The sequence below is a fragment of the Canis lupus genome, chromosome 22, assembly GCF_048164855.1.
Source record: "Canis lupus baileyi chromosome 22, mCanLup2.hap1, whole genome shotgun sequence".
Classification (NCBI taxonomy): Eukaryota; Metazoa; Chordata; class Mammalia; order Carnivora; family Canidae; genus Canis; species Canis lupus.
In genome coordinates, this window is record NC_132859.1 from 23814303 (window position 1) to 23834202 (window position 19900).

Below are 19900 nucleotides of genomic sequence, written 5' to 3' on the forward strand. Positions count from 1 at the left end.
CACATACTACACACCTATTAGAGTTTTAAAAGTTAACATAACTCATTTCAATCCTAGGTATTTACCCAAAAGAAGAAATATTATATACATACAGATGCTTGTACATGAATAGTGATGACAGTTTTATGTATAATAGCCAAACTGGAAATAATCCAAATGGCCATCCATGGAATATTACTCAAGAATTAAAAAATGAGCTACTGATGTGCTTGGCAATGAATAAATCTCAGAGTAATTATTCTGAATAAAAGAATAAAGACAAAAAGACTATATACTGCATGCTATGACATAAAATCATAGAGGATACAGACTGATCTATTAGAACAGAAAGTGGGTCAGTGTGGTTTCTTGGGAATGGGGTGGGAAGGGAGGAGCAGGAGGAGGGAATTACAGAGGTACGTGAAGAAACTTGGAGGGGACAATGGCTATGTTCATTATCTTGATTGTGGTCATGGTTTCACAAGTATGTACATATGTCAGAACTTATTGAATTGCATAATTTAAATAAATATGATTTATTATATGTCAATTATACCTGAATAATGCATTTTTAAGTGTCTATGGCACAGCTGACCTTTTATAACTATTAACTATTATACACTCTAGTATTATACTCAAAAGTGTTTCAGATGAAATTTTTAAAGGGGCCTCTCATCAAAAGCAGTACTCAATAGTTGATTCTATCACCATCATACCATACTTAGCAGCATTTTTCATTTCTTTCAAGGCATTCTCACAAATAAACTTGAATTAAGGAAAATAGTCCAAGCGTTGAGGTCAGAAGGCATGAGTTCAAGTGCTCATTCTATCATCCAGTACCTTGTGCTGACATTTGTCCTTGATTTTTCTCATACACAAAATACTCAAAGTTATATCACATAATTGCTATAAGAATCAAATAAAAAACTGGACATAAGCATGTTCTGCAAATTATAAAGCATCATGAATATATCAATTACTACCACTAGGGAGGAAAGGAGATAAGCGGACTTTTGGAAACAGGGTAACAGAAGACCACCAAGATTAAACTTGACAAAAAAACCTTACAGAAGAGCAAGACCCTACATCTCCAAAATTCCAGTACTTTGATATTGCCACATCAGAATCTACTAGAACATCCTTAAATTGCAGATTTCTGGGCCCTACCCTATACTTGCTTAGTCAGAATCACTGGTGGTAGAGAACAGGAATCTGAGCTTTTAAAAAAAGCTGCCCAATGGATTGATGCACCTGGTAGCACCAGTCAGTAGATGATCTTTTGGAAACAATCACCTTGACCTTGATGCCTCTCAGTGCGAAACATGAGCTATCCTCAGCTCTATTGCTCAGATTAAACCTGGCTTCAGTCTCCGGAAAAGATAATGCACCTCCCATAATGGCTGGGGATGCAGTAAGTTTTAAAACATTTTCTAAATAGGCATTTGGTATTGCAAGCACTTTCTCTACCATCATCCTTTTTCTGAGCTCCTCTATGCTCTTAGGATTCTTACTGGCCCCGAGACTATCTGTGGAAATTATTTTAGTAATGCAAATGTGTATTTTAAAATTTCTATCCAACCAGTCATTTCCCTCAAAAAACCAAGTCATTCCATGTTGCATGTTGGCAGCTTGCCTTGGAAAGATTGTCTGAGGTGTGTGGCTTGATGCCAACATAAACTTTACATCTATGTGATCATCTGAGAATCAAGAAGTGAGAAGAAAAGCAGCAGGATTGGGGCACATCAGCCCCTTGTGCCATCTGTGTGGCTAAAGCAGGGGACCAAAGACTAGAATTGGATGGAATTTCCATCTCCTATTTCTTATCTCAACCCACCTAGGGCTATTCTTTCACCCATAAGGAGAGAAGATTCCTTTTGTGTGTCTTAAAGATCTTAAAGAGATTTGTGTGTCAAATTGATCTATTAGTTAGTTCTTGGGGGTTATTTCAAAATCCTCTATCAAAAGGCACCACATGAATATTATTAAATCTCTTATATGGCTCATTATTCTGTGAATTTGGGCCAGATAATTGCAAAAATACCTCTAGGGGTCAGGCAGGAAACTCACTGAGGCAGAAGAGCTTGGTGAGTGACTGCCCCATCTGAATGGCAGTCCCCAATTGTTGCAATGTATGAATGTGGCCCCACGTTACCAGATATTCTGATTTTTTCCCCAAAGGTGGGAGGGGCAATAGAAATAGACCCTTTTATGGGATTTTTTATTTATTGTTGCCTTTTATGTTGGCAAATTAAGGGAGAAAGTACTTTTAAATAGGACCAATAAGAACCTCCAAGTCAGCTTGAACTTGCAGACTGCCAGTCTGTGACCTCTGATTTACACCATGATCTTTAAACAATTGAAAAAAAAATTATGTCAAAAAAATTATGTCAATACAGTAAATCCTTTTACCTATATAATCAGCCAATGACACTTTCAGTCCTAATCTACAGAATGAATATGATATAAAAATGTAAAATTCAGGCAAACCATAAGAGACTTTCAAAAAATTATTATTTTGAGAGAGAAAGAGAGTGAGCATGGGGAAGTGAGGGGAGAGTGAGAGGAAGAGAGAGAACATCTCAAACAGACATACCAATGAGCACAGAGCCCATCTTGGGGCTCAGTCTTATGATCCTGAGTTCATGACCTGAGCTAGTCATCAAGACTCAGATGCTCAGCTAACTGAGCACCCCAAATAATAAGAGACTCTTATTTATAGAGAACAAACTGAGGGTTGCTGGAAGAGGAGAGGATACACTAAATGGGTGATAGGCATTAAGGAGAGCACATGATGGGATGAGTATTGGGTGTTTTATGTAAGTGATAAATCACTAAATTCTATACCTGAAACCAATACTACACTACATGTTAACTAACTTGAATTTAAATTTTAAAAATGTAAAATTCAGCTCAAATAGAAGCTGAGCCTTCAGGAGAAGCCAGAATAGTCAAATAAGCATTAGTCTGAACAATAGCTTATTGTAAAATGCTAATCAACAGTAGTTTGGGATTTGGTTTTCTGTCCATTGGACAAGGACATAACCAGAATCATATTCTCCTTCTCCTCACAACCTGTATGGTCCACCCACCAGGAATAGCAGGTGATGTTCCTGACAAGACAACTCTCTTTCACACAGAGTCCATAGGGAGGGCTGGGGCCAGGGACAAAACACTGAATGCAAGAATGTCAGGGGAGACTGCAGCAAGTATTGATTTTCTTCTTTGTTGGATAACATGTATCTGCATGATATGGTTAAAGGCAGCCCTCCCTTTAGTTTTTTGAGAGTGTTTCCTTGTACTCTAATGAAAGTACAGGAAATGGTTTTCCCAGTTTGTGCTAATGAATGACACTTGGGAAGTATCCAATAGACCATGTTTCTATTTGAAAGCCAAAAGTTGAGGATCCCTGGTTGGCTCAGCAGTTTAGCGCCTGCCTTTGGCCCAGGGCGTGATCCTGGAGTCCCGAGATGGAGTCCCCGCATCCGGCTCCCTGCATGGAGCCTGCTTCTCCCTCTGCCTGTGTTTCTGCCTCTCTCTCTCTCTCTCTCTCTCTCTGTGTCTGTCATGAATAAATAAAATCTAAAAAAAAAAAAAGAAAAAGAAAGCCAAAAGTACATATAGGCTCCAGCTGATTTATAAACTATGAGTAATGAGTATCTCCTGTTGGGAGATACTGTAAGATCTTGGGTTAGCTATAATTTGAGTTAGTTGTCATTAAGATCTTGGGTTAGCTTCTCAGAATATAAATGGTGTTGTAAATGGCGTTTTGACATGTGACAGACATGAAGGAAAAGAACCTTAGAGGTCAGAGTACTGGCAAAAAGCAGGTGGCATACTCAGAGAGTTTCATCTAGAGGGTTAAACTCTTTATGGAGGGATCCTTTCTATGGGCATGCACGGGGATAGGAAGGCCAATGAAGGATGCTGAGGCTTATTAGGGATAACAACAGCAGAAAGTCGTTACCACCCCTTGATCTGAAGGATCAAGAGAGGGAAAGGAGATTGTGTTACCAGAACCCAGCAAAAGCTCCTTCTGCAGAACAGAGTCTACTAGCAGACTTGTGTGCGCAGAGGCATGGTGCTGCTGCCAGCCCGTCCCTATCCTCCCACTGTCTGATCTCCTGCTAAGTCATCCCCTTGCCTGACTCAAACCAGAACCTAGAGGGCAAGGAGGCCCAGGAAGTCCCATCCATAGAGATCAGCCCCCAGGGGCAAGAGTAGGGTAGAGAATGACAGATATGGATCTGAGAGAGAGGGACAAGTGGAGACTTAATATCACAGAAGGCAAGGAGAGTCATAACTCATGGCATGTTAGAGCAGGAAGAGGCTTTTCACCTTCCAATCCTCGAATCCTCATTTTATTGATGAGGAAACTGAGGCTCAGGGGACTAAAATGACTGTGTAACCATTGTAAACCCAATAAAAGGCATAGTTGATACCAAAGGCAGTCATCTTCATTCCTATTCTCATAGCCTTTCCATTTCATTATGCTAGGAATCCGGAGTTGCGTAATTTATGTTAGAGTAGGATTAGCTAAAATGGGGCACCTACATGGCCAGTACCTACATTACTGTTACTGTGCCCATCAGACATCACTAACCTATCACAGATTTCTTTCCTTCTGAGCCCAGCTGTGCTTTCAGACTCTTTTTCATCCTAGGGCTCCAGGCAGTCACTAATGATTGATCCATCTTGTTGCCCTATTACCTAACAATACAACATGTTTTAAATCTTTAAATACAAAGCTTCAGACTATTCTATCTATATCCTTGAACCATGGCTCTTTCTCTTGAAGGTGCTTCCTTGCAGACTTTCAAACTGCTCACTCTGGTGACTCAGTGGAGGGCATTTATGGTTTGGAAGGAGGGAAAGCACCATAAGATTATTTCACCTAAAGTGTAGTAATAAAAAGCCCTAATCCCCGGTGGGTTTTCTCTTCTTCTCTCCTTGCAGGTTGACAGGACAGAGGTGATTCGCACCTGCATTAACCCGGTGTACTCAAAACTGTTCACTGTGGACTTTTACTTTGAAGAGGTGCAGCGCCTGCGGTTTGAGGTTCATGACATCAGCAGCAACCACAATGGACTGAAGGAGGCCGACTTCCTGGGTGGCATGGAGTGCACACTCGGCCAGGTGGGTCCACAGAGGTCCCTTCCTATTCCTTGCCTGCTTGTGGCCTCTCTTCCTCCTCTTTTTCCTCTATCCCTGCATTCTTTCTCCTTTGGTTTTATTTTTCCTTTACATGTAGCATTTTATGAGTTCCCATACAATGTCATATCCATTATAGTTGACAGTGTACTTACACAAGGATGATGTGGCAAATATGGGAAGACCTACTTACTTTGCAAAATTAACCATTTTTTTCTTCTGAATTCCTTCATTCTATCAGTTATTTCACAATTATTTATTGAATACTTATTACACTCTGATTGTGGGTGCTATAGTCTTATTCTGTTACATTATAAATTTCCATCTTCCAACTCAACTATGAAAGTCCCCATACAGAGAGTATTGTATTCCAAGCTTCTGGTACCAAAAATAGCCCAGGAGAGGGGCTAAATAGCTATTTGGTGAATGAATAAATGCTTTTACTTAATCCTCAAAATGATGTGAAATAAACATCATTATTGTATCGATTTATCACTGAGATAACTAAAACTCAGAGTGGTTAAGCCTAAAGCCCCACACTAATAAGTGGCAGAACTAGAACTCAAACGAAGTTGGCTTCATCCCAAACCCTGTAATTCTGCTTCATGACACCTTTCCTTTTTTCTTCCCTTCCCTTCTTGCTCTACCCAGAACTTTAATAGGTGCTGAGGAGAAATCTAAATGAAAAAATAGTTCCTATGCCCAAAAGTAGACACTCTAGTTGAAGAGGGCACACTTTATGCACCTAAAATAGGGCAATTCATGATGCAATGTAAACCATAAAGAGACAGGACTAGTCATAGGGTTGTGGTCCAGGAAGAGTGAGCTTTGTGCTAGGTAGAATCAGAGAAGGCATTGTAGATTCAAACTTTGAAAAAAATATGGTTCACAGATTGAAAAAGGAGGAGGAAGGACTTTCAAGTAAGAAATCAATATATAGGGATCCCTGGGTGGCTCAGCGGTTTGGCACCTGCCTTTGGCCCAGGGTGTGATCCTGGAGTCCCGGGATTGAGTCCCATGTTGGGGTCCCAGCATGGAGCCTGCTTCTCCCTCCTCCTGTGTCTCTGCCTCTTTCTCTCTCTCTGTCTATCACAAATAAAAATAAATAAATAAATAAATATTTTTTTAAAAAAAGAAATCAATATATAGAGGCATAGAGGTGAGAACAACCATGGTAGGAGTAAGAGACAAAGGACACCAGGTTCCTTGAATCAAGGTCAGATGCCAATTTACTGCAAAACCATTGATGATTGAGTTTCAGAGCCCCTCACTTGGGTAGAATGCTTCCAAGGCTCTGTGTGACATTTTTATTTGTCGTCTTGAACTTTTTTCTCAAAGCATTCCAAATTATATAAACCTCAAGTCCCATAAAACCTGCATCAATCCTATGCAGAGGCAAAGGTCGGGTTTAGGGATTAGTAAGAAAGAGCCTGCCTGGCAAAGAGATGACAAGCATGCATGTTTCTTTGCTTTAACTGTGCCTCGTGCCACTTATCACTAATTTCTCCCATGTGAGCACTGAGTAACAAAACAGACAATGTTCTCAGATACCTTTTTAAGCAGATATAATGATTACTTTCATTAGATTATTTGTTCCCTTAGTAAAAGCCAAAAGCCCAATGTAGAACTATGGCTGAGGGGAGGGAGAGAAGGAACCTGGGATATTCTCCATAAATATTATTTCTCTCATGATTTGAAAAAAGTTGATGGCAGATAGTGCTAAGGTCTTGTCAGGTACAATGCCTAATAAGTAGTACAGAATGAATGAATGAATGAATGAATGAATGAAAGAATGATGGATTTGAGGTAGAATTCTATAATGTATAAATAAAATAAGGTGATTAAAGTAGCATCTCTTATAGATATAAATTAGCCACTCCAAGATTCTTTTTTAGATTATGGACATCCCCTCATGTATTAAAGTTATATACTACCCTAAGAAACAAATCTAGATCCATGCACGAGTCATATAAATCAAAGATCTTTTTCATCAAAAGATTCAACCCTCATCTTTCCAGCAGCCAGTAAGTCCTTGACCCTCTACTCTATGCCAGGCATTGTGCTGGAGGCCAGCAGTGTAGTGTTGAGCCAAAAACATTATCCCAGCCCTCAGGCTGTTCACAGTCTAATTGTGGTTAAAGATGGGAAGCACATAATTAATTAAAGTACAACCATTATAATTATTCTTAAGGAGAAGTATGGACTAGGAGAGCAAAGATTGAGAGAATGGTGTCAGGTGGAGAGGAGATCAAAGAAAGATTCTGAAGGGAAGTGACATTTACACTAGGACTTGAAGGGAGAATGAGTGTTTCAGTTGAGAAGAAAGAGGAAACACATTCCAAGCAGATGAGAAAATTATATACAAAGCCTCTGGATTCAGAAAGAAGTTTGGCATATGGTACATAGTATCTTCATTTGGGTTTTCCAAGAAGCTGACTCTGAGACAGGAAGTCAAAGGAGGTGAAGGAGATGCCATAGCAGAACAAGAAAGTAAGATAGGAAAAGGAAGGCAGCCTGTAAGAGTGTCGTCAAGCCAGCTATCACTGTGGCCAACTGGAGCTTAATTCTGCAGGGAAAATTTTGGAAGCCAGTGTAGAGCAAACATCACAGAAGTATCTCACCCTAGAGATGAGGGAACTTTGCTATTTATATGCTTCCAGTATATAGTTCATTAGTCATTGAGGGCTGTTTCCAGGGTGGGAACATCAATCCTTGAGTATTTCTGGCTTACTGCATGGGCAGCAAAGCAGGCTCTGAGTAGCCCAAGAAGCTACAAGCAAAGAAATACAAGTGCTAGTGGTCAAAAGTCAGTGATGTGCACCGAAGTCATAGACCAGGGGAAATGAGCAGAGTATTGATGGCATCTGTGACACAGATGCTATTGGCTGCTTACCCAGGAGCCAGTCACTCCCCTCTTTTAGCTGTCAGGCCCTGATCATTTTCAGATCATTTTCCACCATGTAGCTGTGTAGAAAATAGCCCTATCCCTAGCCCAAGGGTGAATCCTGAGTAATCTCAGCCAATCACATGAATCCCATTCCCATTTGCCAGAGATTGGTTGGCTTAGGGGTGGGCTTGTGGCCAGTTCTAATCCATAAGACATGATAGTTTTTCTTGGAAAGCTTCTCTAACCTAAAAAAGGAAGAGAGAGAGAGAAAGAGATCCGCATATGAAAAAAAGAGTTCTCTGTCTATGATTACTGGAACCACTGTAGCCATTTTGTAGCAAAGGTGAGGATGAGCACAACCTTAAGGGAAAGTCAGAGCCAGAGAGGTGGAGGCACTGGCTGATATACTGTACGTGGGCCCACTGTATCTGTGGGCTCCTTATTATGAGAGAATAAAGTATCCTGTTGTTAAAGTTGTTTGGGATGGGGTTTTCCATTCCTTCAGCTAAAAGCACCATAATTGATATAGAGTATACCATTGAAAACATATCAGTGAAAAATGGATGGACTGTCTGGAGTGGGGGAACTGGGGAAGTCCATTGGCTTAAATTTTTTGAACCTTTAAGATGAGGAATATATAAGCACTGAGGGTGAGATTACAAATAGTACGTTCTAAATATATCTTGATACTTTTGAAAGAACTTCCATATTGACCATTTCATTTGAAACTCTTGACAATGTTGAGAAGACAGGTATCATCATCTGCCTTTTATAGCTGAGAAAACTGAGGATCAGAAAGATTCAGTTTCCTGACAGAGCCAAGACCAGATGTCAAAAGCTTTTGGTCCCTAACCCAAAGCTCTTTCTTCTGCCATGATTTAAAGAATGATAATGTAGAGAGGCCACATGTTCTAAGATCTCTTTTAACATCTGGCTTAGGTGAAGCAAGTGAGCAGCAAGTCAGACTTGTTTAGTGTAGCCCTAAACCATGTTTCCCAAGCTGTACTACTGTGCCTCCGACCCCAGGTGACACCCTAGTGTCTCTGGGTATCTTGTATATTCATGGATGACTACCCTTTAATGTTATCAGCCATGTGATAGTGCGATTAAACTTTCCATACGTTTGAGGTAGGCATGAATTGGCTGAAATCAATCAGAATATTCCATTTTTGTCGTTGCAGGGATTAGTTCAGTGAAGGTATATAACTAATCAGAGATAGTGAAATGTATATACATATTTGCTAGAGCCTTCTGAGAAAGGTAAAGCTGTGAGATCTGGAAATGGCACCCTTCAAGGAGAGAACATGGAGCTGCTGGGGAAGGGAAAGGAAGGGTGATAAAATGACAAAATGTGGGTAAAAAGAAGAGTCACCTCAAAGGGAAGAACAGAGAAATAGAGAAAAATCAGATCATATTATTTGCATGCTAGATGGTGTCCTGTCTGAAGCCAGTCATTCCTGGGAATTTTGGTCAATAGCTTCCATTTATTATTTAAATTATTGTGGGCTAATTCTTTTTGCCACTTGCAATGTGGAGTTCTAACTAATCAAGTCATATTCCATAAAACTCCTGCTCTAGGCCATAATGACCGCTTTCAGACTCCAACATCCTATAATTCATCTCCACTTCACTCATTTAGTAACTGCCTTAAGAAGTTCCTTTTTCTTAGTTCATTAAAATCATTTCTCTCTTAATTAACATTTATTTTTATATATATCATTTGGCCCCATAGCTAGATTACAAGTTCCTTAAGGCAGAGGCCATAATCAGTACTTCTTCATGTCTAATGCAACACCATGCTTTATATATCACACAGGCTCAGCCACATTTATTGATGAGTTCATTTTGAAAATTTTAGATCAATATAAAACTTTTATTTATCATGGTAAGTTTCATTCAATCACATGTTCATTATTTCAACAAGCATTTAGCAAGTGCTCCAGATACACCAAGTACCCATGACGAAAAAGACAGAGGCCTGGCCCCAGAAGAGCTTACAATTAGCTGGGAGATACAGACTGGTAAATAAATAATTAAAATGCATGTTATTTCATGCCACAACAGAGATGTGTTCCAGGAGTGATGAGGGAAAACTTATCTCTTCCTAGAAGGGATGGAAGGTCTCATAAGAAAGATGACTCTGGACCTGAACCTCAAAGGATGAGTAGGAATTCACCAGCAGAGAAAAGAAATAAGAACTCTCTGGACAAAATGACCAGGACACACAAAGGCATGGCAGCACAAGAAAAACAAAGAACTCTAAGTGACTCAACATGGCTGGATGGCCAAGTAAGGGTGGAAAAAGGATAGAGGAGGCTAAACAGGAGAAGACCAGCCAGAGAAGGAGGACTTAAGTGCCGTTCTCTAAAGTTTGGAAAGACCAAATGTGCTGCACTGGAGGTCCTAGAGGGTTTTGACTAGGGGAAGGACAAGATATGGGGTGTATATTAGAAAGACCACTTTAGTGTTCCTGAGAAAGGTGAGTGGGAGAGTGGATGTGGAGTCAGGAAAACCAGTTAGGAAGCTCAGGCCATAACAAGAAAGAGATGAGAGGGCAATGGTGATGGAAGTTGAGGAGGCCTAGGGCGGAGTTTGGCCAAGTGCAACATCAACAAACTTTGGAGAATGGATGAGGGAGGAGTGTTCAGGAAGCTGGCTCAGGTTACTGGAGGAGTGATTTGCCTATCTTTTAAAGGAATCAAATTGAGGAATCAGGTGGGGAATAGAACGTGATGCTGGCTTGTCAAACTCAGGATATCTGTGGAGAATCCAGAAGAGGTTGCCAATTGGCATTCCACCACGTGGATCTAGAAATGATATAGATTTGAGAGTGGACCCCCTATGACTCAGGTAGCCTAAAAGTGGATGGGATCCCTCAAAGAGATCCTTATTTTTAAAAGGAAATTCACTGAACATGCCATATACAAACAAATCATAAAAGATTTTTAAAAAATTGTTGAATATGCAAGGACATCTCTCTCTACATTCTTTCAGATACAAATGTGAACTTGATGTTAAATATGGGTGTGAATGAAAGCTTTCTCTTTTTTTCTAAATTGTTCTTTTCTCTAGTATGATCCAGCAAAACATACACACACACACACACACACACAAAAAGAAAATGCCAATACTTTCCTTCTTCATCACTTCAGTAGTTCAAGAAGATTTTTTTTTTCCTTGTACTGCTTAGTTAGGCAGGGAATGGCTAGATTTAGGAGCTGTGGAGCAGCTGGGGGAAAGGCACATTCAGGGTCTGAAGCACTGTTTCATAATGCTTAAATGCACATGCTGTGGAACCTCCTGGACTACAGTCAAATCCCAGCTCAGCTGCTCTCAAGTCGTATGTCCACAGGCAAATTCTTGCAGTCACTTAAGCCTCAGCCTCTTCATATGCAAAGTAGAGATAATAATAGGGTTGGCCTCAAGAAATATTGTAAGGATCCAGTGAGAAAATACATATAAGGTGCTTAGTGGAGTCCCCAGCAGGAAGGAGCATTCAAAATATGGAAGCTATGATTAAAGACTTGAGAATCTAGGAAATGATGGGAAGAATCAACATATCTAGGAGCCAGCTTTGTTTCAGGAGTGAAGGTGGAAGCGAAATGGATAAAAACATTCTGACAAAACACCCATGTTCTGGGCAATTAGTAAAACCGAAGTTAGGACTTTGCCTCAAGTTTATTGAAAACTTTAGTCAAATGAGTCTCTCTGTGCGTATGTGTGTGTGTGTGTGTGTGTGTAACTTTATTCAGACCATTTTTTAAAGATTTTATTTATTTATTTATTTATTTAAGAAAGAGAGAGAGCATGAGCTCAGGGCTCAATCCCAGGACCCTGAGATCATGACCTGACCCTAAATCAAGAACCAGATGCTTAACCAACTGAGCTACCCAGTCACCCCTATACAGACTATTTTTAAGTAAAAATCATTTCTACCGAGATCTCTGAAATAATTGGGGTCAGGTATTCTAATTCCTGTCTTAGCACAACGAAGGCCCAAAAGGAGAGAGAAAGTGACATCCCAAACCCCATGCTGGAAGTCACACATTCAGAGCTGTCTCCTCAAAGCTGTCTACAGGTACTTGCCTGTCCATGTGAGTTGGCCACATTCTCACTCTGCCATGTGAAACAGTGGGACTCGTGGCTTTTAGCAAAGGAAAATAGCAGCCCTCAGCATGCTAGAAACGGGCATTGGCCATGAAGTTGAGTACAAGCACAGCCAGTGACTTAGCACCAAGCAATAATGCCAAATGAAGGATCATGTCCTCCAAGAGCACTCTAGGCAGAACTGTGTGTTCTCAGCAGATGGTTGAGGGGGGCGAATCACAGAGATGTAGGGGGCCCAGAAAGCTGTGTTCTCCTTCTGGGTGAGCTTGGAGACTGTCCTTGGATTTCTGTTGGCAGAAAGAAGACTAGGAGCTAAGCCCCTCTCCTGCTGCACCCAACAGAGGGCATGCCAAGGAGAGCTAAGATGATCCCTCACCATCTAAGAATAGCAAGTAGACCTTCTTTAAAGGGGTGCCCTCACTTTCTTTCATTGCTTTCTAACTAGTCCAGTTATCCTCAAATTCTTCCACTTCTTTGCACACCAGATGCAGTGGGGACACTGAGTCAGAAATAATGAGAACAGTAAAGGTAGCAGTTACCTTTCCCTAGGTACTTGTAGTTACGAGTCACTGGGCTAGGCGTTTGCAAAACCTCACTTAAATTAATCAGCTGGACATCCCTGGGATGTAGGCACTACCATTATCCTCATTTACATTTGAGGAAACACACTGAATAAAGCTGAGTGGCTTATTGAAGTCTACACAGCTGGTAGATGGTGGAGCTGGAACTCAAAGGCAGATATGTTTGGCTCCAAAGCCCATCACAGCTCGTCACTGACCAGTATAAATTGGAATGTAGTATCAATGCAAAGCACAGAGCTGACCTAGCTAGATTTTTGTTTTCTTGTTTTGTTTCTTTTTTAAGTTTGTTTGTTTACCTCATGTGAAGCTGATAGAGACAACATAGGAATCGTCTTGCAAAAAAAAGAAAAACCACCTTGGTCTTCTTTCCTTCAGGTCTGCATACTGAATTTACTCTAAATACAGCATGGTTTCTTAAATAGTATCAATGTTTCAACCTCCCCAAACCAGAACCTTATAAAATCAACACCCAGAAAGTGCCTCCTCCTGGTCTTTTCACCCTCAACTGAGTTGAGCACCCACTAACCAAATTCAAATTCAGTGATTGCACACCACCCCCCACCTTCCCTGGGTGTCTCATCATTGCTTTTCTTGTGGGCATTTCCTCTTCTCCATGGCTCAGAGTATAGTTACAACTGTCCTCTCTTCATTGTCATGTAGCTATACTTTAATGTAATTCTTCCCCTAGAGGACAGAGGACATCTGTTAAAACCAAGAATGTCCTGCTTTCTGTCATCATAAGTAGGGCAGAGAAATCTATGATCCCATAAAGGAGTCCTGTGCAGTCTGGGAAGCTCTGAACCCTCATTCATGAGAGAGGAATCATGCACTGCCTTCCCACGGAGCAACAGTTCTCCAACTTGAGCTCTAATCAGAATCCCTGGAGGCTTATTAAAACCCAGAGTGCTGGGCCCCACCCTCAGAGTTTCTAATTAAGTGGATTTAGCAAAAAGCCCAATAATTTGCATTTCTAAGATGCCAGGTGATGAGGATGCTGCTGGTGGGGGGCCACAGTTTGAGAACCAACTCCCCCAGGGTCTTGCAGGAGGAATGCTAATAAGTCTCCTGGACACTGAATCACTAGTTTTAATTATGAAAGAACTAATGTTTAGGGCAATTGTCTGGAGAAATTAAGGAGGACAAAGAAAACATCTAGAGAGCAGAAAAAAGTTGCTTCATAATTTTTACATAGGATCACATACAGGAATTTAGCATTTACTTTCTTAAAGATCTTAACTCCCCTCCGCTAAGTGTAGTTGAATGGACCTCTTAGCGGGACCACTGGTTCCCTTCCTGATACAGGTGAATGTTAGGATTACATCAACCACAATGGCCCCTGAAAGGATTGGCAGATCAAAAGTTGTCAATGGTCAGTGGGAATTTGGTTTCAGGATGGGTTGGACCCAACCAGTTGACACTGGAAATGTAACAGTGCAGAAGGTGCTATCCAAGCTCATTGAAATGCTCACATTGAGATTCCACAGGTTGGTATTTTGTTTCATAACATTTAATATTCTCATGGCATAAAATTGATGGCTCAGGGAAGTTAAATTTACACATTACAGCAGGTAACTCATTTCCCTTCTGCTTCTCACATGAAAAGCTTTCCCTAACTTTGCAGAATTACTGCAGGCAGAAACCACATGAGTGATAAATGATGTCATAAATAAATACCATCATCTCAGCTACCGTGGGCTGGCTGAGAAGTCCCAGGAAGTGGTCTCTCCATGCTTACTGACTTAGGCAGGTGGGATTCACATAGGGTGATTGTTGGTGAGCAAGCCCTCAGTTCTCCAAGGAGAGTAACATTAATTCTTGCCTTTTTTTTTGTTTTTTCTGTGTTTGTCTGACAAGCAAATCTAAAATTCGGATCCTAGGAAAATCTTTCTGCTTTGTCTGGAGTCTTCCTTTTGTACCTTTAAATCTCCTTTATGGTGTTCTGCCCTGGAGTCCTGGATCTGCCAGCAACTCCTTATGTCACACTGGGCAGTTTGCTTACCTCTTGGTGATATGGTGACCTCATCTATAAAGGGAAGGTTTTGTCCTGATTAATCTCTAAATTCCTTCCAGTTCTAATAGTCAGCGATTCTTATTCATCTCTTTCTTCCTCTTGTCTCTGAAAACAAGCATCCCCTCCTGCATTCTCATCTCTCTTCAGGATAGTTTCCATCCCCGACCTCCCCACCCCTAGGCCCTTCTCACATCATCTGTTAGTATGAGGTCTTTCCTTCTTGCAAAGTCATGGATGTCATTCAGCCACACATTGTGTTCCCACCTAAGTGCCCCACAGGAAAGCACCTTCTCATGTCTACTTAATTTCAAAAATAGTTTTTAAAAGATATATTTAGTGGCAATTAAAATGGGCCTGTGTTTACAAGCCCTGTTCCACACATTGACAGTAATATGATACCTCTACTGGCTCCAAATGAGTAAGGAGAAAAGAACAAGAGATCAGGAAAATGGATGAGAATTTGAAAGAACTGATGTGTCACCGCTGAAAGCAACTCTAGGTGTTTGTGCCGATCCCAACTCTTTAAGCCAGGACAGAATGGGGCACGCATCCCCCAGCTCACCCCACAATTTCCCCTGGGCCTGTTTCCCCATAGGGAGCCAAATACGCCAATTGAGTTGAAGGCAGCCACCTGGGACCTCTAGCACAGCACCCACTCTTGCTTGTTTCCAGCCAGCTTTCATTCCAGTCCTTTTTGCTACAGTTCAGAACTACTGACCTTCAAAAATTCAAGCTGAACCCTGTCTTGATGGTGTTTGCAATGCTCTCTCCACCACCTGGCCTTTGCTTTTCTCCTATAAAAGTTGTCTTGCTGTACTTTCTTACTTATCAGCATCCTAAGTGCCTTAAATAAAAATGTCCTGTACTTGTCTTGGCCCTGAAGCATGAAACACTGTAGCACATGAACTGAATTATCAATATGCCAAACAGCCAATTCGCTGAAGTCAAATTACCAAAAATTTGATTCACCAAATAAAACAGTAGCTCTAATGTTAATTCTTTGGTAAATATTTTTACTTGCCAAAAATAAGGTATTCAGACTCTTTATAAAGTATGGTACAATTATTTTAAAATTTGTGAAGATTTCTGCTTTTCTTTTCATTTAGGCTGCTTATGAAATTTAGTAACTGATTTCACAAACTTTTCTGAATATCAACTGTAGCCATATGAAGACTAAATTCTCTTTTGTCTTCTCTCCCAAAGGTGAGAAAAAAATATGGTACTGGGATCCCTGGGTGGCGCAGCGGTTTGGCGCCTGCCTTTGGCCCAGGGCGCGATCCTGGAGACCCGGGATCGAATCCCACACCAGGCTCCCGGTGCATGGAGCCTGCTTCTCCCTCTGCCTGTGTCTCTGCCTCTCTCGCTCTCTGTGTGACTATCATAAATAAATTTTTTTAAAAATTTAAAAAAATATATGGTACTAGCTATTAAAGTGCCCATTTCTTCCCAGGCCAAAAGACTAGGAGGATGTATTTTTAGATGACAACAGTGATGGCAGGGAGGTGGGATTGTGAGTGATTTTTAGTGTCACCTCCATGTTTTTCTGTATTTTCTAAAAGGAATATATATCACCTCTATAAGCAGAAAAAATTGCAATAAATGTTAGTAAAAACATCATAATAAGTCCTATACTCTGACTTCAGAGAACTCATATTCATGAGTTCTGTGTCATGACTATGATGCAGAAGTATTATATAGATAAACTTCAGAGAACTTTAGAATATATAAGGAAGTCTACTTTGGGAAGTGTGAGGGAAAGGTTTTGGGGCAAGATATTTGTGCAGCTATGCTGTTATGTTTTTGAGTGAGCATTTTGCAGACGCTTCAGGTAAAGGCTTCATTCCCACCACCCCACTCCAGTTCCCACAGGGAGGAAGGTTCACTTGGGTAATCTGACTATGATCTTCTGTAATACCATTTTTGATTACAGAAGAGACCATGGAGGGCTTGGAGCACTAATAAGGAATAAGTCAAGGAAGCATCATTGGAACTGCAGAGAGGTTCTGACATTCCCCCAAAGCCTAGAATCTCCAGTTCAAGTCTAATTTGGGAAAGAAAAATTTTTTATGTTGAATTAACCTGATAAAGTTTAAGGGGAGAAGAAACAGTAACTGCTTGGGTTACAAAATCATTCCCAGATGTCTTGGTTTCAGATTCAAGGACAAAATGAGACCAGATCTGAATTCATTAACTTTGTTTTAGATGGAATGTGAGCCTTTGGAGCTTCTCTGTACATGAGGGCAGGTCAGGTGAGACCGTGAGTGTGCTGATTAATGTGCTTCACCCACACTTCCTTGGCGTCTGCCCACTGGAGGCTTAGGTCAGCACATATTCCCAAGCCAGTTGGTGGAAACAAGGGAGTAGAATTGCTCCAAACCTCTCTCTCCCCAGTGAGAATCAAACCAAGAAAATTTGTATCACAGTAAATTTGCAGACAGAACTCCGGTAGAATCAGAAAAGCTTGAAATGGGGAGGAAAACAAAAGCAAGGTTGAGTTTTGTTGGATGAGTGGGATTCTGCTCTCTGGTGCTTCTAAGCCTCTGCTTAACTACTTCCAAGGAGAGGGGGATTCATCCTTACATGTAAGGTATTGTGATACCGTTATGGTAACCTATGACTGCATTTGCCCAGGTCATCCTAGTTTATACCCATTGCCAGGATTTAATTATTAACACTGTCCCCTTTCATTTTCAAATTGTCCAAGTTTAGGCAATATAGCTTTTGGTCCCTTCGTGATAATAAATCACCTCCGTAGCTAACATTTACTAAGTCCTAATCATGTATCAGGCATTTCTGAGCTTGGTGCTGATGACATTATCACCATCATCCTTATGGCTATCATCACTAGGCCAAGATTACATGTGTGTCATTAGGGCCAAAGTCAAGATGCAACAACAGGCATTTGGAGTCACATTCAGAGTATTCAGTGGTTCCCCCCAAGCCCCTAAAGTATACTACCTCTGGGCTTCCATTTGACAACTCAGGAAGAAAAAGGTCTATATCCCTTTACAGATCTCCCAAATCTTCCTACTGACTTTCTCACTAGTGGTCAGTTGCAAGGAAGAGACTGATATTCTGGGGGCCTTTTAATATCCCAGATACCAGGTTACATGAAGCCAGTATCTTCTCCATTTGTTAGATCAAGAACTCAGCTGTACAAGCTCAACTAATCCATCCAAGATCATGCTGACAGCAAGTTGTAGAGCTAAGATTCACACCTGAGTTGATCTGATTTCAGTACTTGCCTTCCCATTATACCATATTGCCTACTGCACCACATTCAATTTCTACAACCATTTGCAGATTGGAAAAAGTGAGGTAGCAATTCTCCCTAAATGCTATCATCGTAAGACTGCTAACCAAGGTCAAGAAGGAAGCAACCTTTTTCATGAGTTGTTAAATTGACTCCTTTATCTAAATAGTCTCTTTCTCCCAGCTCAGGGAGACCTGTGACATCCATCTGCAAATAGACACCCCACTAGTATTTCTCTGAAATATTCCTGGACCAAAGAGTCTGAGCAGCTTGTAGTGTTTAGGCTTCATCCTTCCCTTGGCATGGACCTATTGTTCATATACCAATTAAGGATAGCGACCAGATTTAAATAACTGGTATGCATTCATTCAGTGAATAATGCATTTAATGCTAGCAATAATAATTTAAAAGCTTATATACATTTATTCACTCATCCAAATAATTATGTATGAATTTATTCATTCATTTAATGGGCACCTATTACATGTCAGACACTCTTCTAAACACTAGGGCATCAGCCAAGAGCAAAGGGGATAAAGCCCTGTTCTCATGGAGTTTATCTATTCCTACATAATCTAATAGACAATGATAGTGCTATGAAGGGAACTCCAACAGGATAAAGAATAGAGAGTGGTAGGCAGGGGGCGGGTGCTAATTTAGATAGGAAAGTCAGGGAGGGCCCTTTCTGAGTAGAGACGAGAATGAAGTATGGGTACAAGCCATGTGAAGAAATACAGAAAAGAGTTTCAGGCAGAAAGCAGAGCAGCTGTTCTTACATTGTACTGCCAGACCTTATGCTGAAAACTTTGCATACATTATCTCCTTTAATCCTCACAAAAGCCCTGTGGGGAAAGTACCATTATTTCCTCATTTTCTGTTAGCCACTTGAACCTTCAAGTAACTTGCTTAAGTGCACACCATTTTTAAATGCAGGAGCCATGAGTTAAACCCAGACCTCCTGACTCCCAGACACCATCCCCACTGCAACTACTGAGCAATTGTACACCTTGGCCAGTCTGCAACACTTGCCTGTACTTTTTTTTTTTTTTTAAGTAGGAGCTATGCCCAGTGTGGAGCCCAACACTGGGCTTGACCTCACAACCCTAAGATCAAGACCTAAGCTGAGATCAAGAGTCGGACTCTTAACAAGTGAGCTACCCAGGAGCCCCTGCCTGCACTTTTGATGCAAGATTGAGAGAATGATCCCTAAGAAAGATGATACAAAGCTTGCATCATCCCTCTGATTCTGGTCCTTTGTAATGCTTTTGATTACAGAGGAGACCCAAGAAGGTTTGGAATGCTAGTAAGGAGCAAGTTAAGAATGCCCATGGGTCCACCACAACTGTGGGGAGTTTAAATCATTATGTCCCCGGGTACACCAGATATTGGACTGTGGCAACTTCTAGAGACTTTTGCTCCAGAGACCCTCCCTCAACTCTGTGGCAGGGCCCACATCTCAGGCTCTTCCAGACACGCAAGAACTTCTTCCACATAACTTCCCTGTAAAACAAGCAAGATTTTCCATCCCTCCACCTCATTATTTGTAAGGAGTGGCTTCATTGTTTCTCTGTATGTAAAGGCAATACAAGCCCATTTTAAAAACTATTCAGAAAAAGGGACACCTGGGTGGCTCAGCTGGTTAAGCACCTGCCTTCGGTTTGGATCATGATCACAGGATCCTGGGATGGAGCCTGCTTCTCCCTCTCTGCCATTCCCCCAACTTGTGCTCTCTGGCTCTATCTCTGTGTCAAATAAATAAATAAAAAGTTTTTAAAAATTAAAAAACCCCAACTATTCAGAAATACATAAAAATAATAAATAATAAAACCATCCTTCTTCACAACATGGAGAGATAGCTAGTAAACATTCTGGTTCATATTCTTCCAGATTTTTTCTATGTAAGCACATACATATAGTTCTTTTTTTAAATAACC

The 19900-nt window shown here is 40.9% G+C and overlaps 1 protein-coding gene across 3 annotated transcripts in view; it reads left to right on the top strand.

The window, feature by feature from the left end:
• CPNE4 (copine 4) overlaps nt 1-19900 on the top strand; it is a 665006-nt gene that overhangs the window by 502361 nt on the left and 142745 nt on the right. For all 3 annotated transcript variants that reach the window (XM_072792768.1, XM_072792769.1, XM_072792770.1), the window contains one exon: nt 4933-5112. In XM_072792768.1, the coding sequence (XP_072648869.1) occupies nt 4933-5112 (180 nt within the window). The remainder of the gene's footprint in view (nt 1-4932; nt 5113-19900) is intronic.